General features: G+C 43.0%; 1 protein-coding gene across 1 annotated transcript in view; it reads right to left on the reverse strand.

Moving 5' to 3' along the window:
* Positions 1-24,084, reverse strand: part of TRIO (trio Rho guanine nucleotide exchange factor) — a 235,899-nt gene that overhangs the window by 26,882 nt on the left and 184,933 nt on the right. Inside the window, exons 34-45 of the mRNA XM_003789545.3 lie at positions 21,151-21,443; positions 19,781-19,951; positions 17,112-17,207; positions 11,258-11,406; positions 10,107-10,173; positions 8,116-8,219; positions 5,779-5,848; positions 3,827-3,916; positions 3,045-3,137; positions 2,241-2,291; positions 1,948-2,025; positions 464-655 (exon numbers count right to left, since the gene is read on the reverse strand). Of these exons, the coding sequence (XP_003789593.1) occupies positions 464-655; positions 1,948-2,025; positions 2,241-2,291; positions 3,045-3,137; positions 3,827-3,916; positions 5,779-5,848; positions 8,116-8,219; positions 10,107-10,173; positions 11,258-11,406; positions 17,112-17,207; positions 19,781-19,951; positions 21,151-21,443 (1,454 nt within the window). The remainder of the gene's footprint in view (positions 1-463; positions 656-1,947; positions 2,026-2,240; positions 2,292-3,044; positions 3,138-3,826; positions 3,917-5,778; positions 5,849-8,115; positions 8,220-10,106; positions 10,174-11,257; positions 11,407-17,111; positions 17,208-19,780; positions 19,952-21,150; positions 21,444-24,084) is intronic.

A 24,084-nucleotide genomic window follows, 5' to 3' on the forward strand; every position in this document is an offset into this window, starting at 1 on the left:
AAACTCAGGTGATTGATGTATAAACTCAGGTGATTGATGTATAAGCTCAGGTGATGGATGTATAAGCTCAGGTGATGGATGTATAAACTCAGGTGGATCGCCTGAGCTCAGGAGTTTGAGTCCAGCCTGAGTAAGAGTGAAACACTGTGTCTACTAAAAGCAGAAAACTAGTCGGGCAGGGTGGTGGGCACCTGTAGTCCCAGTAACTCAGGAGGCTGAGGCAAGGGGATCACCTGAGCCCAAGACTTTGAGGTTGCTGTGAGCTAGAATGCCATAGCATCAACACAGGGCAACAGAGGGAGATTCTGTCTCAAATAAATAAATAAATAAAATTTCTGAAATGGACTAGAAAATTGTCTAAATCCTTAATAAAACAAGCATCAGTATATGCCTTCGTAAAAAGGGGACTGCCAGTGTGACGGGGATGGCACCAGCACTGAGAGAACACAGGCAAACGCAGTACCTTGATGCTGTTCTTGAACAGGAATCCCGGCATGGAGAAGCCCTTTTTTTTATCGAGTGGTTCACTGAATATGACAATTTGCTCAAAGAGGAAAATGCGCCTCTCTTTGCAACGAGGCAGAAGCCCTGCATCCTGGTCTGTGACCAGAAACGTGTCCTGTAAGAGCAGTTTACCCTGGGCAACAATTTTACCCTGAAACAAGAAAAAGAGGGGAAAGGAAGAGAAGAAAAGATTGCTTCCTACGTTCTTGTTTCCTGACATTTCTTCCCACAGAATGATGTAGTTTTTTTCTTTTAATTTACAGAACTCAACATTTTTTTATTCTTTTATTGTACTGAGTTCTTGGTCTCAAACAGAACAATTATAGACATAAAATTCTTTTCAACATTCGTATCAACCTCTGGGCCTCAGTTATCATCAAGAGACTAAAGCTGGGATTTAAAAACTTTCTAGTTTACACGACATCAGCCGTTCTCAAGATGGGGTCCCTGGATCAGTGGCAACGGCATCACTCAGCAGGAACAAATCAGGCATATACGGGAGCCTGTGTTTCAGGAGCTGTCCAGGTGATTCTGCATACGGGGCAGCATAAGAACCACAGCACCAGAACGTTAGCTAATCAATAGGCACGAAAAGTAAAAGCTCTCATCTCCTTACTCAAAAGTCAAATGAAAAAAAGAAATTCTGGTTCTGGGCCGGGCACAGGGGCTCATGCCTGTTATCCTAGTACCCTAGGAGCCAGAGGAGGGAGAACTGTTTGAGTGTAGGAGTTTAAGACCAGCCTGAGCAAGAGTGAGACCCCCCCATCTCTACTAAAAAACCAGAAAAATTAGCCAGTGTCTAATAGTCCTGAAGTCTATTGCCTGTGGTCCTATTTACTCAGGAGGCTGAGGCAAGAGCACTGCTCAAACCCAAGACTTTGAGGTTGTGTGAGCTATGGAGCCATAGTACTCTACTCAGGGTGACAGAGTGAGACTCTGTCTCAAGTAAAAAAAAGAGATTTTGGTTTTGGATTCACCTTTAGGATATAGAGTAGGTGATGTGTAATGTGAGCAGTCTGGCAACCCACACAAAACGTGTCAGACTAACAGGAGACACAGGGATGCAAAGTCAAGCTTCCAGAGTTGACAGAGGGTAGGGGGCCTCCTGGGTCCTACTATTACATATCCAAAGCCACCCCAGTTTTACATACTGGGGAGACTCAGCCGTTACGTTAGTAGAGGGCCCAAGAGACAAAGCACAGTCCCACTTGTTTCTGCCACGAGGCTCTGAGCAGAGGAAGCCTCCACCCCACGTCCCCCCACAGCAAGTCAAATGCATAAATAAAAGAGTTGAAAGGAAGTATCAGTCAGTTAGAAGTAAAGTGAGATAAGGCAGAAACCAAGCAAAAAGGGTCAGCTTTCTACATGCGGAGAGAAAATGATCAAGACAAAAGAAAGAGATGGAAGGCAGAGGGCGCTCTGGGAGAGTGAGAGCCACATTACATCAAATCCTTGAAGCCGCCCCACGTTCATCATGTCGTTGCATCGCCTGGGCACGATGCACATGACCTCCACGGCTCTCTGTGGGCAGGGAGAGAGCAGAGTGAGAGTTCAAGTTCCTCCAGGAAGACCAGATGTGCCTCCCTGTTCCTTTCCCTCCCACCCTCTAGAGCCCTGGAGTGCAGAGGGCAAGGCAGACACGCTGCTGGAGAGACCCCCTCTTAGGGCCAGACCTCCTTGCTTGCAGACACTTGCGGGTTAGGGATTGGGTGGGCGCAGCCAGTGATGCAAAGTACCTCTAACTCCGATGTGTCCAGGCTGGCCTTTTTGGAATACTTGAGGAAGTCCTGCAAGGGAAAAGCAGAGGAGCACGTGGTAATGGTGATGCCGTCATAGCTGCTGATCTTTGTGACTGCTCATGCTGGGCCAGGCACTGGGTTAGGGGCTTCAGCTCTATTTTCTCATTTTATTCTCTTAGTAACACAATGAACAGATGTCCCTTTATGTGGGTCTCAAGCTGTGGTACAGAAAGTCAGGCCAGGTCTACGTGACAGTTTCTGCCTAGTCCAGGGCAAGCAAACTCTCTCCTGTCCCTCTTCTCCTCTGGAAACTAGGTTTCATAGGCTAAGGATTAAATCTCAATACCTTTTAGTACTCACTTTCATCATGGAAAAATGTGTGACTCGGCCTTTAGCTGTGCTTAAAAATTTAAATCAATCATGGGCTAGGACTAAGACAATAGAGGAATATGCGGGGATTAAAAATTTAATTTTATCAAGGCTCCAAGAAGCTTAGAAAATATTTAAAGTTGACAGAACTGCAGAAAATTCTTAGTATTCCAAGGTCTCTGGTAGGGAAAACATGCTCACTTTTACTGACATTTTGATTCAGAACTTCATGTAAACAAGAAAACGGAGAAACAGTATAAGGCATTTTACTAAATTTAAAAAATTCTCCCCTTGAAAAATTTAAAACCAGAAGTAATGAGACTACATCACATTTTCATACAGACGACTCCCTCACCTTCCTTCTCACCCTCTGTGCCCTGTGCTCTCACAAACTAACTCCTGACCCGGCGTCTGTCCCTCTCATCTCCTCACCTTCAGTAACAGCTGATATTTCATGATTCTCTGTACTGGTTTGATCAACAAGTCTGTGAGCTGTAACCTGTGGCCAAGGCGCTGCTTTAAATCCTGTGGTTTTAAAAGAAGAAAAAAGAGATCTAATGTGAAGTTCATTAAAGGGCGATGTTTTTAGCCCTTGTAAGTGTCAGAACAGCTTAACTATAATATTGTCAGTAAAATTAGTAAGAAAAAAAAGGCTGCTCTGCAGCAAAACCAACTAATGCTTTACTGTGTCCTCAGAATTTCCCAGTTTTACACTTTAACTTTTCCGAGCAGTTGTTCAAAGCAGTCATTCATGCTTCAGGGCTTTTTAAAAATTGCTTTCTTTTATTCATACAAACATATGTTATTTTTAGGCTAAAAGTTTAGATTAATAATTATCCTGAATTTGTAATGAGACTTAGGTTTAATTCTGACAGAAACCTTTATTATTTATTTATTTTTGCAGTTTTTGGCCAGGGCCGGGTTTGAACCCACCACCTCTGGTATATGGGGCCGGCGCCCTACTCCTTTGAGCCACAGGCGCTACCCCAGAAACCTTTCTTTTTAACAACTGCTCCAGTCTTCTGAATGCCAGGGGTACAAGCAAGACTGAATTCATTCCCATTTCTCTCATTTTCAGGAAAGTAATAAAGGTTCAGCATCCTTATCAGTCAGGCTAATTTTCTGAGGATTATTTAGTCTCCTGGGAGACTTAATTTTTGGAAATCACCTGAAACAAAAGATTAAGAAATACTTTGCTCCTATCTTGGTCTTACCTCAAAAAAGGTATCAATGTATTCTGAGACAATGTGCTCCGACTTTGGTTTATTTTGACAATAAACTATGTACATGTGCAACCTTCTCTCCTAGGAATAAAAAAAGGCAAACAGTTGGGTTAAAACAATTGGAAGTTCAACTTGAAGGTAAGAGCACAAACACATTTTCAGCACATAAAGGGAATTGGATTTTCTTAAAACCAAGCTACAGTGGCTAAACCTCTGAGGGGCACACTCTTGATTTATGATGTACATCAGCCTTCTGCTCTGTGGCTCCAAAACAGTCATTATTATTTCTCTCTCACATACCCAAAACCCTGCATTCAGTACTAAATGCAGCAAGTACCAGAGGCAGCAGAAGAATACACGGCTCAATACTAAACGAAGAATCACTCCCATCCCACCAAATGCTACCAACAGTCCCAGTAAGCTTAGTTGGTTTTAGTAGACAAGGAAAAGCTCATTCATCTCGAATCCTGAAGGGATGGGGGTAAAGTAGACAGTAAGCCTTCCCTTAAATCCAGTGATCCCCAAAGTGTGGTATGTAGACCCCTGGGGGTCTCTTGAGGACTTTCAGTGGCTCCATTAAGATCAGAACTATTTTCAAAACAGCACTAAGATGTCGTCTGCCTTCTTCACTGTGCCAACATCTGTAGTGACTGATGTCCTAAACCAAAGGCAGGTGAAACTGCTGGCACCCCAGCATGTGTTCATCATTCATAAAAATTATTCATTTAGTCATTTTTAAAAAAGTCAACCACAACTCAAATAAACACTTTTTCAACATTCTTGTAATGTGATGGAAGCCCACAGAATAGTTCTGCTGAATGTATGATCAAGTTGTGAGCAGAACTAAGTATTTTTTTTTTACGGACCACCATTTTCACCTGAAAGGATGATGGAAACAAACTCTAATTATTATGCCTGGGAATCTGACATTTTCTTGAACATGAACAAAACCAGCCAGCCATTTCAAGGCAAAGATCTGGCAGTATTAATTAATGATGACAATTCCAGCTTTCAAGAAAAAAATTTTAGGAAACATGTTATTTGCTACTGTGAACTTGATAATACATAAAAATGTTTTTGAAGAGATGAATGGTGATGATAATGAATTATGTCAACTTTTGTTAAGGATCTGCCTAAGTGAACTGATGTCCACTGACTGATGCTTGATGGCACAAGACTGTCGTGGCTACGAGAGCCGGAGAACATAAGACACTTGGGGATTCAGTGTCACGGTGGGGGACATGTTCATGGGTAGGTTTTCAGATTCCATGTTGCAACTAACCTTCAAGAAATTATCACTTGACAAGTTTTGATAGGGTAGCTAAGAAAACGATCTCAAATTCTCTGAAAAGGTTACTAACATGCTTGTCCTTTTCTAAATATATATGTATGTGAGGACTGAATTTTTTTGAGTCTTTAATCAAAAAAATCATAATGAATGCAGAAGCAGACATGAAAATCCAGCTACCTTTGATCAAGTCAGACATTAACAAGATTTGCAAAATGAAAAAACTCTTGTCACTTTTTTCAAAAAAAGGTAACTTTTTCCTTAAAAAAATCCAACTAAAAAATTTAAATGTTAATATACTTATTTTAGATATGCCCATCTATTTGGGTATGTTAGACCCACTGCAGGTGTATGTGCACCTTCACCAAATACTTGTCTGCCCACAGATACCCTCAAATGTTGCAGCTCAGGGTTTGCTCTTTCCCCCAATGCCCAACCTGCATTGTCAGCCAAGTGGCCAGCTGAGGCCAAGTGACTGGGAAAGCAGATAATTTTTATATAGACAGGTTTTAATTCTAACTCTCTAACACTGCACAGTGTGATTTTATTCCTAACACCTCTGTTCATGTAAAGTCTAAGTGAGTTCTCCTTTAATCAGACACAGCCAAGACTAAAGATGACAACTTCAGAATATCAACAGTGCCTCTGTACTTACATGTTTAACAAAAAGGGATCCTAGTTTTTCCGGATCTTCAAGGCACTTCTCTAGCTCTCCTAAAAAAAAGCTGATGAGAAAAGGAATATTAGAACCATGTCCAGTCTGGCCTTCCAGTATCAGATTTAGGTTTATGGTTTCAAAATAGTTTGACATGAGCAATGAAGAAGTATAAAGTATATGCTTAAAGAATATTAACACAGAAAACATTGGTTAAGCTACAGAAGCAGAAAGGGACACACAGGCAAGGAAGAAAAGGCAGGACGGGAGCGTCCCTCGACTGACAACCTTTCCTGCTTTTGGACAAAGAGCAGTTTTGTCTTATTTTGTTCAAGGACACAAGTGGCAATATCCTGGGATGAATATGGAGTAAAAATTAAAAGTTTCAAAACACTTTGTCATTTTTTATTTCTGAAAATTTGGTCTTCACACCTGAGTTTCACATTCATTCTGTAATTTTTAGAGGTTCAAATTGGTTAACAGATATAAATACTGAATATGTTACCTATGCCAACTTTATGGTGTTTCCTCAAATATTATCAAAATCAACATCTAGGTTATAGATATTAGTTCCCTTTATGATTAAAGTCAGATACAATCATAGTAACAAAATAGCAGAAGTGAACTGCTCTTTGTTTCTTTTGGGCTGCAGCTGTCTACCAGAACCATTACTTACATATATTTATATTTATTTTTTGTTTTTCTTGAGACATAGTCTCACTATGTCACCCTGGGTAGAGTGCTGTTGCATCACAGCTCACAGCAACCTCAAACTCTTGGGCTTAAGCAATTCTCTTGTCTCAGCCTCCCAAGCAGCTGGGACTACAGGTGCCCGCCACAACGCCTGGCTATTTTTTTGGCTATAGTTGTCATTGTTGTTTGGCAGGCTAGGGTTGGATTCAAACTTGCCAGCTCTGGTGTATGGGGCTGGTGCCCTAGCCACTGATCTATAGGTGCCAAGTCCATATTTATATTTGGTATTTATTAACCTGCAAACCTCCACGTCAATGAACGTGTGCAGATGCTGTGGCAGACGGTGTCTCTGGATGCAATGTCTCTGTTTGTCCTGGAAAATTGTGTCATTTCCCCCTTCCCTTCATAGCCTTAAAAGCCAGCCCTGGGAGTGGAAGTCTGAACAACGGTACCAAAATCCCTTTTTAAATTGGTTTCTTTATAAACTGGATTACAGTTTCTAAAGCTGACCAGTCATTTATCTGTGAGTCCAACTAAATTAGACATTATGGGGGATATGAAAATAAAGACCGTACCTGGATTCAAAGATTTTACATTCTACTGGAGAGAGAAATACAGAATAACAACACACTACTTTATCCATGCTACAGGAATTCCTCCTCACTTTTGTATAGCATTTTATAGTTTAAAGAACATGGTCATATCTGCTTTAGGAGGACATGTCTGACTGGAATGTCCAGGCCTAATGGAGCTGGACATGAGGGAGAGGGCAGGGCCACTGAACTGAGCTGTAGGGCGAGGGCAGGGCTTTGGAGGTGATAATGGCGGGCTCCAGGTGGAGGGAGCAGTGACATGTATCAGGACAGGAGTAGGAGGCAGGCAGTGCAGCTCAACACTTCACTGTGATACCCCTGGCTGCTCTAAGCAGTCCTCAGATGATGAAAGATTTTTAAAATTACAAGCAAGGTAGTCCAAAGAGACGGGTTTGTGGTGACAAGCTCCAGCATCTGAGGTAAGCTGCTATGGCATCAGCCTCCATGTAGGAGGGTCTCATCATCATTAGGACAGGTGTGGGCAAGGTACTGTGATCAAATTTGAATTTCAAGGGCAATCACGTTTACTTTTTCCATTAAAACTGAGATAGACATAGGAATGTCTTAGAAATCCTTTCATGGTAACTTGTATTTATGCTAAAGATGGGTGTAGTCCTAATCAGAAACACTTACTGAGGCTTACTCTATGCAGACGTTCTAAGTGCTTTTCAAGTATTAACTCAGTTGTTCTACTCAAACCCCTCATGAGGTGGGTATCGTTATGATGCAGCTGTGCAGATGAGGAACGGGTGCACAAAGGAGCCAAATGGCTCAAGGTCAGGACCAGGCCCTGCAGTTGGGATGGGCACTCCCAGACACCACTCTCTCCCTATGCCCTCTTGGCATGGATCGACACATGGAAGCCACTCTTCCCTGTGCACTGAACTGCTACCACAGAGCTCCTCAGTACGTTAGCATTTCCTTTGCATCAGCTCCCTCCAGGAGGCTACACAGGTAATACCAGGAAAATAAACCTCCCTTAGAGCGGGCTGGCCTGGCGTGGTCCAGCACGCGCTGAAGCTCTGTGTACCCAGCATGACGTGTTACGTACTCTCTGTGCCAGTCATAAATCTGATGGATGTTGCCGAACACAATCTTGTCTTTCCCTTTCATGTCGTCCGGAACTCCATCTTCTTTCATAAGTGCCATGTAGCCCTATGATCGAATGTTTAAAATTCAGCTTATTTCATGGAATGTGTTTGAGTTAAGTAGTGGCTCACTGGTTAATAGTCACAAAGGACAAAACAAACACAGAGACTCCCTGTAACCAAGACCCTATTTAAAAACAGGAAACCCTAACATGGAGAACATGCTAAACGGATCCTTGAAATACACTACTACATTCACTGCTGTGAGTCTCTGAACTGTTTGATATTCACAGACCAAACTTCTTTTAAGGGGCTGAAGTTTAAATATATATAAATGGTTTCATTAAAATAATCTTAAAAGCTTGAAAATAATAGATATTTGGTCAGAATCATATTTCCTCTGTTTTTAGCCCATATGTCATATAGAGAGAAAAATTTCCTTTTCTTTTTGGATTAATATTTTGGAGGAAGGGTCTCACTCTGTTGCCCAGTCTAGAGTGCAGTGGCATGACCATAGCTCACTGCAACCTTGAGCTCCTGGGCTCAGGTGATCCTCTCACCTCAGCCTCCTGAGTAGCTGGAACTATACAAACTGTTAAATAAGAATTTAACAACATTCTGGGCAGTGCTTGTGGCTCAAAAGGGTAGGGCGCCAGCCCCATATGCCGGAGGTGGGGGGTTCAAACCCGGCCAAAAGCTGCCAAAAAATTTAACAACATTCTTATAAATTGATTTTTTAAAAAAAGTTGATTAAATATGTTGTTAAAATGTGGTTTATAACTTCTATTTATTCAAGAATCTCTTAACTATTCAAGTGACTTATTGTTAATGATGTATGTTAAATTTTTTATGTCACACAGTTAACTGTAATGTTAATAGCTATGACTTTTAATGGGATATGCACCCTAAAAGTATTGTCCTTTATATACAAATGGTACCAAAAATGTAGACACATTTTAAGAGAGGAAAGAATTGTTTTAAAATTGTAATACTTAAGTTCACATTTGACTTCTGCAATTGTGAGAGATATACCCTACAATATACGAGATACCAAATGTTATCAATATATATTGAGTATTACCATTTGAATAGTTTTTTTCTTTCTTAAAATGTGCATATATTCCTTGGGCACCCTCTGTATTTGCAAAGCTGAAAGAATAAACAATGAACTTTTATGTTATAAAAACAGCTTTTTGATGAGTTGAGTTTATTAATATGACTGTGCCGTGAACTTATTGGCAGGGTTTGCCTAGAGATGGCTCTTGACCTTGTACAAAGGCAGTTGTTTTCCTAAGGCTACACAGTACCCAGCAACTTTTGGTCAGTGAAAATGGTGACATACGGTAAGCGGTAACACTGGAAGCACTTGCCTTGGCATAGCCGTAGATCACCCCTGAACTTGGGTAGATTCAGGAAGGAAGTGAATTCACGCTGAGTTACACTGAACTCTTTCAGTCAACAATGTTTTCCTTTCTGTACTAATACCCACCCTTATGAAATCGAAGCAAGACTCTCATCTAATTAATAATTGCATATATTTGTTTAAAAACTTAATTGTTAAAAAAAGATCATGTCAAGATATGGTACTATGCAAAAAAGCAGCATTTGCAACTGGTACAGGCGGTTAAGATATCTGGCTAAATTATTTTTCAGAAAGACTTTGTTAGTTTTTGTTTTTTTGTCAAAAATGTTTACAAAGCTTTGGAGAGGGAATCACTGTTAAAATGTCTGCAGGCATCCTCAAACTACAGCCTGCCGGGTATTTTTTGCCGCTGTTGCCTGTCCCACTTAGCAGCCGACTCGTCCTGGGCCCGCAGTCCGGCCCTCCAATGGTCTGAGGGACAGCAAACTGGCCCCCTGTTTAAGAAGTTTGAGGACCCCTGGTCTAAAGTGATACTTCTTTGGACAACTCTTAGGGATAATACTAGGTTAATAAATCTCTGAAAATACACACCTCAACCACATAGCCAAGGTCTCGTACATAGTCACGTTCTGTCTCCACTAATTCTTGCAAAACATAGCTGAGAAGAGAGAAAAAGCAGTGGTTATAATCCAAACTCTTTGTTTTCTAGATGAATTCTTTTGTACCTTTGCTTCTGTCAGGGTAAAAGGAGTCTATCCTGACAGGATAGTAATCTATCAAATTGTACAACTGGGCCTTTAAATTCTTGAACAATCCAAATAACTTACAGGTTTAAGTGGATGACCTATGAGAGCTCTGGAGGTTGAAACGCTTAGGCACATGTGCATGAGTGCAATCATGGTGAACTCACCCTACTGGATTCTGGCCAAGAAAGAGAAGCTTAGACATTTTCTTATAAAGCCCATGGCATTAAAGGAAGTGGCTTAAAAAAAAATATGAAGTCATTTTAAGTTTCATTGGATATACAAGAACAATTTTCAATCAGATGTTTAAAGCTTTGGATCTGATTACATCACTCGTAAGTATTTGTAAAGTTTTGTAACTATTTAAGGCCACTCAGGTAATAGAAGATAATCAGATAATCACTTGATCAGTGTAGCAAACGACCTCAACAGCTCTGCAAAGGGCCATTCACCTGTTCATTCAGTCAACCAGCATCACTCTGGCACCTCCCTCGTGCCCAGCACCTGGGCTACTGGGTCAAGACACTGCATAAAACCAGTCTCTGCCCTCATGTGGCTTACAAGTTTGCCTCTTTGCCAAAGACAACTTTAACCCTTCTGTACAATGTTCAGGACTCCTTTACCATAAAAAACAAAGAAACACTACCACCAAGGCACATTCAAAATACATTCAAGTTTCTGAGACTGGTTCTAATTTTAGGTTACCTTCTTCTTCTTTTACAACTAGATATATGATAAGAAGTGTAGGGTCCCTTACCAAACCGACGGAAGACACTTTTGTCTAGTGTCACTCTTATAAAGTATAATATACAAGTAAGACAAGAGAAACTGTGCCCGCCTGAGGCCCCAAGGGCCTACACACATAGGGACAATTTACTCAGTGAGAGACCTTGCAGATCCCACTGTGCTAGTTCAGAGATGAATCCCGGTCATGTTTCTGAAGGTGACAAAGACAAGAGGGAACCCAGACAATGGAGAATGAAAACACTTCTGTCTTACTGCCTTCTCTTTAAGGAGCTGGATTTCCTTTCTTCCATCTCATCGATGGGTGAGGAGGAGGAGAGAAGGGAATTGTCCGAGGGGTTGAAGGAAGGGCTGCTACTGTCTCCCTGGTCAACAAGGAGTGAGCTTGGACGATCCTCCAGGGCCTGGAAAAGATGTGGATAGTCAACAACACTTGCCACCTACAGTCTGTGACAGCCTGAAATTAGGATAAGAAATTCTCTGAAGTCAGATGATGTATTTGTAAAGTTATAAAATTGCTGTGTTTGTGAAATTACGTAGTATTTACAACACAAAATTCTACTATTAATAAAAAAAGAACGGAGCCAGAGCTGGGTAAAAGAAGAAAGTTAGAACGAAAAGGATAATGAATCTACAGACACACAGACACATTCTGTTCCTTATTACCAAATAAGCAGAAATGATACACTTGCTTACATCAGAGCCCTGCATTCATTTCTGGATATAGCGCATACTTCAAACCAAGCAATTTTCATTTTGGTTATATTCCTGCCAAATGAAAGCATGAGCCATTCATAAGCATGTGGGTCAGGCCACTTTGGCCCCTGGACATGGCATCCACATTCCTTGTTGGTGGGCTAAAGAGCAACATCAGCAATCTATGGTTTTAACAAATTTGGTTTGCTCTTGATTATCCACGAAGACTTGACTTATATTTAAACACACACACATCTTCCAGCTAAGAAGATCACTCTATCTCAGCCTCCATCCACTCTGTCCCTTCTTCAGGAAGTAGTAATCATGTTGGTCTAAACTACTTCTCCAGAACTTCTCTCCCCACTGGACTTTAGTTTCTGCAGCTGACTTTTTTTTTTAATCATTGTATCCCTTATAGAACCTCATACAAATCTTTGTCAGGGTTCAATAAAGCTGTGAGTTGAATACAGATAAATTCTCTCCCCTGATGGATGTGATAATGATTGGTGGTTACTGATTGGTACCTATGAATTGTATTGCTTTACCTGGATTCACAAAGCACATGGGAGTTATGGTTCTTCTAAAATTTCCAAAACAATCCGTTGGATATAAAGAAATGACTGAACTGGAAACGTGATTAGCTTACCTTCAGATAAACACTGTAATATGAAATGCAAGAACACCTCATACTTCACTTAATGCGTTTTATATTAACACATTAAAATCGTTTTATATTAATTAATACATTAAAATACATTTCCTATCTTCTCTCCTTTCGAGTTAACAGACTGAATCTGATCTGACTTGATCATGAAGCAGAGCTTTGAGGACATAAAGTCTGTTCACGATCTCTTGCTAAAATAACTCCACAGAGCTGTTAAAAAACCCACACCAACTGCTACTCTTATTTTTTAGAAATAGGACATTTAGTCAAGGAACAGAGTTTGATCCATAACTGCACTATTTCGCTATCAACCTTCCAACCTTTGTTGGAAGCAAAGGTTTTGCCCTAAATAGCAACGCTTGACACATGTCTGTAAATTCTAGCATGTCTTTGACAGGAGGCCCAAGGGACAGCCAGGAGAGCACGCTGGGTCCTGTCTCCCGTCTGGATAGCTGGAGCTCATTAGATTGAATTCTGTTCACTTGAACATTGAGAAAAGAGAAAGAAAAGGCAGGCTCTGGATATTCCCCACAGGCAGGAGAGCAAAGGGGTGAAGTCTCGCACTTCATCAGTGCCATGGGGACCTTTCTCTTATAATTAGTGAAATCACTGTCTGGATCTGAAACAAAGGAGCCTTAAGCCCCTCTGGCTGCCTGTCCTCAGATCTGACCTGCCCTGACCCAGAGGGGCGAAGGAGAGGGTGCAGATGAGCCCAGGGGGACCAGTCACCCACTAAATGCTTGTCCCCTTCACAAGGCTTGGTTCTTCCCTGCAGCCCGTTCATCTCTTACATAGATGTGAGTGAAAAGGTTGTCACTGCCACAAAGCAGCCTCAAGTGCAGTAACCAGGACCTTATAGATTTTGGATGATTATTTGTGAAACTGAGTTTGGTTGCTTTTGAGTCTTTGTCAACTGTCTCCTTCAGGTTTCATTTCAAATTTATTCAAAGAGTTGAACAAAGCACTATCTTATGTAACTGTCTAAATTTCTTCAGTTTGTTCCTCCCTTATAATTTCTTAATTTTGTATATTTCTGCTGTTTTTCTATTTTCTTGAGATGGCCTAATGTCCATATTTACATGTATAAAGGACAGATTTTGGTTTTATTATTCTACTCTTTTCCAAATCATTAATTTCTGCTCCTATCTATGAATTCATTCTTTTTAAAATTTGGTTTATTTTGTTTTTCTAACATCTTGAGTTAGATGTTATTTTATTTGCTTTCACTTCTTCCTGTATCTTTCTTTGTATTTTGATCAGTGAAGGTAAAAAAACCTCAAAGTCAAGTTCAAATGGTCACTGGGGTAACGGGCTACTATTACATGACTGCCAATGTTTAGGAAACATGCACAACCTTCAAAATAAGGAGGTTCAAGCATATGGAGGAAGGAGAGAGGCGTGACTCCCCGGGATCAGTTTTCAGGTCTGATCCTCAGGTTTTAGGTGGAGGGCGGTTCAGTTCCTTGAACATCACACTGATGAACGCCTCTCTTCTCCTTTCCTCTGCCCCCCAACCCAATAAATTAATACAACCCTTCTGAAGGATAAACAGTTCAGTATTTGAATCCAGTTACGAAGGCAGGACAGCCTCAGAAGTCACCCACAAAAGAACAAATGTGGACAACGAAGGATCCACAGCACAGACAGGCAGCAGGAGAGGTTGAGGATATTAACATGATTCATTGGAGATTTTTACTAACAAAAAGTAGTTTCCATTTGAAATCAGAGGATTAGTGACAGGAAATCAATGCAAAGTTATGTTTCCCTTAAAACAGAAAAAGGGGGCAGAATCTGGATTACCTCCCATGGCAGAATGAAGGCAAGGTCAATCTGTCTCATAAAGTACAAATATGGTTTTCCCATTGTGCAGGGGAGGCATCAGCGAATAGCAAACCTCTTTGCCAGGAGTTGAACCAAAGGCGCCCCAGACCTGAGCTCTGATGGGCTGAGCCCTTGCTGGTGGGACTCCCCTGTGAGCCGGAGACTGTGGATCCAAGTCTGTCCAACTCCAAAACCTCCGCCCTTCCCACTGTGCCAACTGCAATATCCGTCGACTTAAGAGACATGAGTGTGTAGAAATAACTTAGTTCCAACTAAGTAAATTGAGAAAGCGTAATTCCTCAAAATTGAGATAGAAGAAACCAGAGAGCTGGAAAAGACCATGCCACAAACCATTCCTTCATCTGGGAATTCACTGGAATTAATTACAGACCAATCAGAGACCACATAAAGCAGTATACAACTTGAATACTTGCAGAATAATGACCAGCACTTTGACAAAGTGCTGCCTCACAGCAGCCCCTGGGAAACCTTTCGATTACTAGGTGAGAGTGATTTTAATGATCATCTAATTGATGTGTATAAATAGCTTTTTAATAAATGTTTAAGGATGCTTGAAAACTCACTGGATACAATTTAAGCACCTTTTGTTTCAACCCGTTTAAGTAACTTAATTCTTAAAGAGATACCAAAGGATGTAGTTGTAACTCAATTCATATAGATGTGATTCCAAATTCTTGACCAGTGGGGTTAAGAGTTTGTGAATTAGCTGCCAAGTCCTAGCAACCTCCCTGTGTAACTTTAAAGCTCAGTTTCTCTTCCACAACACAGTGTGGCTACCCAGGAAGAAATTCTTAGCTATGGGAGGGTGACATCCATCTGTCTGAATATATCTTTATATACTTCCCACTTGACTGAGTCAGTCAACCAGTTTCATCAGAGGCTGTTTAGGGACAGGAGAAGACATGGGAATGAGTGACATATCCTGCTACCCGATTAATACCCAAATACAAAACGACAAAAAGCACACAATTTCAAAGAAATATGTTCTTTGATCCAGCAATTCTAATGCTAGAAATACATACCATAAATGTAACCACAAATATGCAACGAACCTGCGTATTTGTAACAGTGAAAACACTTTAAAATATTAATTTACATAAATTATAGTAAACCATGTTTCTGACCCTTAGTAGCTAGTCAAATTTTTAAGTGTTTTACATGCCTCAGTTTCTTCATCTGTAAAATGTGATGTAGTGCCTGCCTGCCTCAGAAGGCTGTTATGGGGAGTGTTTATGTATAATCTATGCTTACACTTAGACTAGCACCTGGTTTAGATTAAGCTCTCAGTGGTATTATCATAGAAGCCACAGAATAGAATATTTCTGTTATTAAAAGGGAAGAGGTGATACTTATGTACTGATAAGAGAAGGTCTTCAATATATGTGTATTAAGTCCTAGAATCTTAAAAATTGGATAAATTGGCTGGGCAAGGTGGCTCACACCTGTAATTCTAGCACTCTGGGAGGCCAAGGTGGGAGGACTGCTTAAGCTTAGGACTTTGAGACCAGCCTGATCAAAAGTGAGACTCCATCTCTACTACAAATAGAAAAACTAGCCTGGCATTGTGGCGTGCACCTGTATTCCCAGATATTTGGGAGGTTGAGACAAGAGGATTGCCTGAGCCCAGGAGACTGGGGTTGCTGTGAGCTATGATGATGCCACGCATTCTACCAGGGTGATAGAATGAGATTCTGTCTCCAAAAAAAAAAAAAAAATTGAATAAACCCATTTTGAAAGAGAAAGCATGCACCCATGCATACATTCCATATTCATCTGTACCAGCCAGTGAAATGTCTGGAGGGGAACACACCGAGCTGTTCACAGTGGTCATCTCTGGAGAATGGGCTGGTGGGAGAGGCTGGGGGCTTTATTTTGGAGGGGTGGCTTTTCAAAGATCTTTACAGAGGCAGTAGAAGATATTAATATAAAAAGTTGTTACCATTGGTGGCTTTTCCATTTCATAGTTAGGCAAAGAAACAGAAATAAACAGATTTCAATCCGAGGCAGCATGTGCCTAAAGAATCAACACTTAATGTTGAGGCTCTTATCAAATGAATCCACGCTGACGAAATGGAGACACAGAGGTCGCCTAGGAGATAAAGTCCTAATATATGAATGCAAACCCTTCTCTCTTAAACATTATAGACTCAAAATGAAAGATTTCAGACAGCAAAAGAAAGACAGTGAACTTATCTGTGGGTACTGCCACCCCTGGGCACCTATTTAGAAAGACTGGAGTTAACCACATTTACTATGGATGCAGTCAAGATGTGTAGTAAGAGGCTTGCCCTTGGCTCCTCCTCTAAGACCCTAGGATGTCTCAACTGTCCACTTACCTGGAGCCCTTGGCCAAGAAAGACAGTCTGTGCTAACAAACTGACAATATCTCCATCTCTGGAGGGCAGGAGACTAAGGTCAGACACATAGTCAACTGTGTGTATGTAACTGAGCAGGAAACAGAAACTCCCAACACTAAGGCTCAGGTGAGCTGGCAAGGCTGGCAATACCTGGTCCAAATTGTCACACATCACTGCTGAGAGTAGTCAGTGCTGTACAAACGACTTTGCTAGGAAAGTAAAGCAGGTGGCTGGGACCAGGTACCCTCCTAGGCCCTGCCCGTGCATGACTTCCCTTGGCTGATCTTAACTGTCCTTTCATGATAACAAAGTGTAATTGGAAATAGTGGCTTCTTTGACTTCTGTGAGTCCTTCTAACAAATTAGTGAACCAGAGGGTAGTAATGGGGGACCCACAAACTTGTGACTGGTCAGAAGTGAGGGCAGTGACGGGGACCCTGGAGCTGTGTGATAAGCCAGACACATTCTGCAGTCTACAGCATGCCCAGAGGACCACCTGCAGGCAGCCATCAAACCACTTCCCAGCTCAGATTCTGTCCGGGGAGCCTTACCATCTTGCTTTTCACGAGTTCCTCGATTGCACTGACAAGCTCGGCTGCACTCGGCGTCTCGGAGCTGGTGGGGCGGACTAACAACCGGGAAGAGGCCTAGGGGAGAAGTTAAGAGAAAAGGAGGGGGAAGGGGAGGCCTTGCGTTAGTAACTGCACTGACAGTAATTCTCCTGCAAGCTCGAGCTCTTTTTAAAAGTAATTCCAGACAAAAAGACCACAAGTTTGTCTTTGTTTGCATTTATTTAAAGTCATCCTTTCAAATTTACAATATTCTGACATGAAACATTAAATAAAACCTGTCTGGGATACATGTGGGAAGCAGACAATGTCTGTTTTTAATTCGCAGTCATGTAACATCGTAATGTTTTTTCTCAGAGAGGTGACTGGGCCCGGGAATAGTCTAACTGTAACTTTCACAACTGCTGGCGAGGCTCTAAGCTAAGGAGAAAAAACAGAATCTGATCTATGGAAGAATGAGCAGCTTAAGGTCTAACAAGTGGAGTGTATCCTCGAATAATCAGGAAACAAAACAAGATACTAAAAATGGCCTTACTGTGTTTATGGGATTAAGGAAAGAAAGGAAAAAGGAAGAGGCAGGGAGCAAGGTGTGGTGACCAGACAGGGGAGGAGGGGGACGAGCTCACCATTTTCTGTGCCATCCATTTCCCCATGATTAGTGCAGAGTACAGGAGAGTTGAGGCCTCACAACCTATCAGATGCCACTAATGGCTAGAATAGAGGGCGTAACGGGGTCGACACTCAGGGAATCTGGGGGAGGGGCTGCTAAATTGGAGTTTCAGTAATTAGCAAACACAGGGTGTTTGCAGATTACTTATGCTGTTAATTGATCGGGAACTAGAGGGACATAATATGAACCTTGCTTCATATTAAGGACAGCAGAGAGGCATGCAGCACACGGCTGCTGTCCCAGCCATGCGTTTCTCACGGCAGACAGATACAGGTTTGTATGTTTACAACGAGGCTTTTACACGTGTGGATCAAAATGTGCACTTGGCGAAACAAATGCTGGTTTGGTCTAATGAGAAATGGAAGATGGGGTGAAGAAAACAAAGAAAAACAAATTCAGATGGAAAGGTAAGGAAACTGAGCCAAAACAGACACAGAACACAAATCAACATAATGCTGCAGTCAGAGTTCACGAAAAGAGAAAACAGAACAAAACAAAAAATTAGTCACAGGGTAATATACTGTCTGGGAACATCACTACAGATTTCTGTAAGTGAGGAACTGCTACTGATAATACCCAATGAGGTTAACACAGTAACCAGTAAATGATTCTAGCAAACAGACAAATAGAGTGCAATTCACTATTTAAATGGAGAAAAATACCCTGTATTTGGTAAGTCAACAAGGCCCAGGCCCCTCATTGTCTAGATAACCACCTAGACCATACGAAATTTTAGTTTTAGGCATTTAAAAAATCTATGGCTCAGGGTACTATGAAGTTGCTTAGGGAATGACAGTGAAGCCCCAGAGCCCCCAGGTCCTGGCTAGTCACTCCTCGCACTGGGATGGGGGCCTGCACCTCAGACACACACAGAACTCCAGGACCCCAACCCACCCTAAGTTCTGCAGCTCACAGCCATTATTCCAAGACCCACAACATCCTGACAGTTCGGGACTCTGTGTTAAAAAGGGAGGAGGAAGTAGATTTCTACAAAGAAGGGGCTGTGTCGGCATCTGCCTTGGGTTACAACTCAGCCTCACAGCTGCCAACTACTGCTGTGGCAGATCCGGGGTCATAAACTATGAGGCAATTATGCCAACAAGTGATTCTACTAGCACCCACAAGGGAGGAAGGGGAGGAAAAATGGGAAAGGATGGAGAAACATTACTGAAAACACATCTGTTTTATTCAGAAAACTTAAGTTACTGCCCCACCCCCACCCCCAACAAAAACCCAGTAGTGACTTCAGAGCACGATTTTCAACACCTGCCAAGTGTGAGGGGCACCAGGGGCCAGGACGCTGGTGGATGTGCAGCTGTATTTATCAGGTTTCCTTTCTGATATTTTATTTTTAGGGTTCTACAATTGGGATGTACGGAATAATTTTACATTATGTAAGAACTCAAGGGAAAAGAAAAAGATTAACCTGGCTTAACTCCTCTGCTTAGTGTCCAAAGAGGAGATTCTGCTCTCACCTGATTCCTATACTTTGGTAACTATGCCCACATTCTCCTGTATATCTGATCCTACAAAGCTAATGCTTGGTTGGCATGCTGGAAAAAGTAAGTGAACAGTGACATCATCTCATCATAAAGCAGAGACACTTGGGTGTGAAAACACCTCAGAGGGGAGATGGCCGCCTCATGGGAGATGCGTTTGGTAGACCGTGGGGGTTTCTCTGATGGCTCTCTCAGAGATTCTAGGCAGTATGCTGGGAAACTTTCAAAAGCCTCATTAAAAATGTGCTGAACCACACGTGTATGAGAAACTACCTGCACTGCCTACCACTCACTATAAACAGCTCTGCTATGTACACTTTTGGGGTGTGACCAGGCCGACTCTGCTGGGTACCATTTCCACATCTCCCAATCTCCTGCCTCCTGAAGCAAGGTTGGTGTGGAGAAGCCCTGAGCGGGCTCTGACCCTACTTGGAGCAGGTGTGGCCCCTCCCCACATCTACTCCGGCCCAAGTGCCCCATACCTTGTCATCCTGGGAGTCCGGCTGGAGAAGGCTGTGCTGCTGGATGGCCATGGGCGGGGGGAGGGGCACGGCGTCGGCCCCCTCCTCACCTTCCTCTTCCCCACAGCTCTGCATCCCTGAGGAGGAGGACTTGGAGAGGGTGCCACTGCTCAGGCCTTCGTTCCGGCCTCTCTGAAATCAGATCAACAGTTACTTGTTAAATTCTAGGCCGTGACTACCCAGGCTCATTCACAGACACTGGGCCTGAGGGGGCAACTGGAAAAGCAAAGGGAGGACAGAGACTGAGACGGCAGGAATCAGGACACAGCCCTCTGGACTTCGGTGGGAACTTTTCACTCCCTGCCTGCAACCGAAACTACCTTGCTTGTCAACTCAGACCAGAGACAGGCCACTGATTCTGTCCTCTGAAGGGGCACCAACATTCTCTGTTAGGCTCTGAATACATCTCATCTTCAAGAAGCCAATAAGAAAAGGTTCAAAACTGTGAGCACAGACCTCATGTCAATTCAGTTGCTGTGGTCTAGCTGATTTCATTAGGGTACCTTGCTATAGGGAAATTCACCAAAGTCATAAGAGTATAAATAAGAATACAATGCAACAAGCATTTTAACAATCTGAATTAAATATCCTTTCCCTCTATTCTTGCTCTTAGAAAAGAAATCCAGTTGCAGTTTTAGTAAGAGGACACAGATTTATAAAGCAGATATGAAAGTACATAACGACCCACATACTCCAGTGAAAAAGCTCAGGGCAAAAACATGCCCAGGAAAAAAAACAACGGAAAACACGGATCTGCCAAATAAATGAAATCTGATCCTGTCTCTTGTCTTGTCTTTTTTGAGCCTGTGTGAGATTGAGGGTGGGGGACTCTGAGGGCCCCTCACTGACACTACCAGCGCTGAAGGCCATCTCAGGCACCACAAAGGAATTGTTTCTTGTGTAATTTAAAGCCTATTCCAACCACAAGAAAATTAAAAAAAAAAAAAATCCCTAGTTGATATATATGCCATTATCTTTGGTGACAAGGGCCAGCAAAGTAATCAACTGGCTATTTTCCACTCAGGACAAGCTGTAAGTATAAATATTGGGAAAAGTAATTTGAGGATGCAAACATCTCACAAGCTTCCAATCTTAGCTTTCCCTGCAAAATGCTGCCACAGTGCTCAGTGCTGACCCCAGGGACCATCTTCTGAGCTGTGCAGGCACCTCCAGGCAGAGGTACCACTAGGCCCACTGGCCCCTTCAATAAGATAAGCAACCATTTCCTACAGCTGAAAACATAAAAAACCCGAAAATACAAAGAAAAGAAACACAAGGTTTCTAGACTTTCACGATTTCAGCGGCTAAACCCAAGCCAGGCCCTATCTCACCTCTTCCACGGTCTCATCCTGCGGGGTGGCGGCGCTGTCGTCCGAGTCCTTCTGCGAGCCGGCATCGGCGCTCTTGCGGACCTCCCTGCTCTTCTTGTGCTTGTGCGCCAGCTTCTTGACATGCCCGTCAGCCTTGCCACTGCTGAGCCGCCGCACGGGGCTGGTGAGCCACTTGCGCAAGGTGTTGCCCGGCCGCTTGGGGCCTGGGGAGCTCTGTGCCCCGATCATGTGGGGCTGCAGGGATGCCACAGAGGCGGGCGGGCTGGCGTCGTTACTGGACACGGACAGCGAGTCTGTGGGGAGGAGGAAGGAGGAGATAATAGGTGACAGAGAAAATGGTACCGGCTTGTTCTAGAGAGATTCTGTGACCAACGGCGCCCATTTGGAAGGCCCAGCATCCAGGACAAAGCGCGTGGCTGTGGAAAAGGGTCCAGCCCGTGGCCTATCAAAGAAGCCAGCCAAGGCCTCCTGCTCCAGCCAGACCCACAAGGCACAGGGGGTCTTTGAGTGCAGTCTGGAGAAAGTTATTTCTATTAATAAAGATAGCAACACATTAAAAAAAAAATAGGAGAAGTCATTCTCAACCAAAATGCCCTTTAAAAAAATACCTAAATCAAACTTCTTATTAGATCACAAAAATTAAATACAGTTAACCTTGGGTTGATGATTTTTTAAGAGAAAAAAATACAAAATTTAAGTAATAGTGGACACCCAACATATCCATGGAGTCCCCTGACATGTTAAATTTACCACCTGAACAGCAGTGACTGTGCCCACTTTCCAACCCCTGCCCCAGCACTGGGCTCGAGGGCTCCAGCACAGCGCCAGGGAGTAAAATGCTTCACTTCAGCTAACAGGATGATGAAGATGACGGTCATTCACTGTGCTTGTCCATTTTCTCAAGTCTTTTGAAGTCTTAAAAATAATTGAAACTAATCTTTTAAAATATTATTTTGTATAGACACCTGCACTACCTGTATTTACCTCTGCGGCCCTGGAGACCATACGTGCTGCCGTCAAAGCCCCTGTGATTGCGTGTAGACTGGCAGCAGTTTCCCACAAGTGCTCCCGACACCGGGACTAGACAGCACATGCCCTTCTAATTACCGGCCTGTTCTTTCCTTGGCCCAAGACACAGACTGGTGAAGGGTATAATCTTCCATAAACATATGATGCAATTCAAGCAGAATCACTCATTCTTAAAAATCTAGACTTTTCTCAGAGGCAAACTTTGGTTCAAAATCAACCAGCTGTTAGGGAGTAATCACCTTTCCCCCTCTGTCTGTGTATATGTGTGTGCACATAAGTACACATGTTTTCATGTTTATTCATATAAAACATTTCCATGCCAATCTCCCTGGCCTTAGGTGTGGTCTGAAAGGGGTAGGAGAGAATGAAATCATTAAGTTGAAACTGTTCCTGGGGACACTCTCCAGTGATTGAGGGTAAAGGGTACAAAAGGCAGACACAGTCCCAGCCTCCGGAACTCTTGGTGTAGGGGCAGTAGGAGGAGGAAGAGAGGGGAGGGTTGGATAAGCCACACGGCAGATCATAAATTATTCAACTATTTTTCTGTAAGCACCAGCTACTGGCAGGACACTGTGCTAAGGCAGGCAGTAGATGCCAGAGTTGCTTACAGTGGTGTGACTCAGAGCTGGGCCCCAGACTTTTTGCCAGAGAGAGATGAGCAACACCCAGTTTCTTCACCCATGGGACCCACCTCATAGTGTTTTCTGGATCACTCCATTACCACACACCACAGCAGAGGTCTAAACCCTGCTGGAGATGAGAAGGGGAAACAGGAGGAGGAATCAAGGCAGGCTTTGTGAAGGAGGCGGCCCTGAAGCCAGCAGTTGAATGAGCTGAGCCCTGACAACCTGTGAACTGTGTTGGGAGCACATGAGGTCTGAAGGACAGAGGCCGCATCTTGTCTGGGACCTGACTGTCCTCGCGGGGCCTTGCCCAGGGCCCAGCATACAGCAGTACACATTAAATACTGAATGCAAATGTTAACAACAATCAGAGCAAAAAACCAACAGCTTAAAGAAATAGAGTAAGTTGATTCACGGCTAACCTTTTAAGGACCATCAATTCTTTGATATACATTCACTAAGCCAAACAAGTGCACAAGACAGAGAAAGGTGAGGGAGGCACCGGGGAAAGGGGAAGATGTGACAAACTCACCAGGGCAGGGTGAGGAAGTGGGAGATGTGACAGGCTCACCTGGGCAGGGTGGGGTGCTGCTGTGTCTTGGGTGATGTGAAGGAGGCAAGAAAGGAGGCTCCTCACGTGAGTGAGGAGGCTCACTCACTCTAACAAAACGTAGTAAAGACAGGTCCCAACATTCATAAATAGAACAGTCGCATATCAGAAGTAATGGGGAACACCACCTAGGCCAGGAGTCCTCAAACTACGGACATGTGGCCCACCTAGGACTTTTTTTTTTGCCACTGCTGCCTGTCCTGCTTAGCAGCTGATTCGTTCTGGGGCCCGCAGTTCGGCTTTCCAACGGTCTGAGGGACAGTTAACTGGCCCCCTGTTTAAAAAGTTTGAGGACCCCTGATCCTAGGCCAATGAATCAACATCATAGATGTTTCTGAGACTGAAAGTAAGAATGCAGGGTCTTAGCATGGGGGCAATGCAGCATGTACTTTAATGAGAACCCTAAGTGATGCCTGCAGGGCTGCAGAGAAGGTTCTGGAAGGGTGGGGTGCAGGCAGGGATGCAGGGCAGCCCTGGAGTATACAGCTCTCCCTGCTGGTCACAGGTACAAGGGGTTCTGCACGTATGATGGAATGAGCCGCAGTCAATTATAGTGCTTTACGGCACACAGATGGCTTTGTGAGGATGATTCTCAAGGCACTTTAGCCTTGCCTGGGAAAGGAGCTGATGGTTGGAAAATGGTTCAAGAAGAAAAAGAAATTAGATATGTCC

The sequence above is a fragment of the Otolemur garnettii genome, unplaced genomic scaffold (assembly GCF_000181295.1).
Source record: "Otolemur garnettii isolate 467f Iridium unplaced genomic scaffold, OtoGar3 scaffold00033, whole genome shotgun sequence".
NCBI classification, from domain to species: Eukaryota; Metazoa; Chordata; class Mammalia; order Primates; family Galagidae; genus Otolemur; species Otolemur garnettii.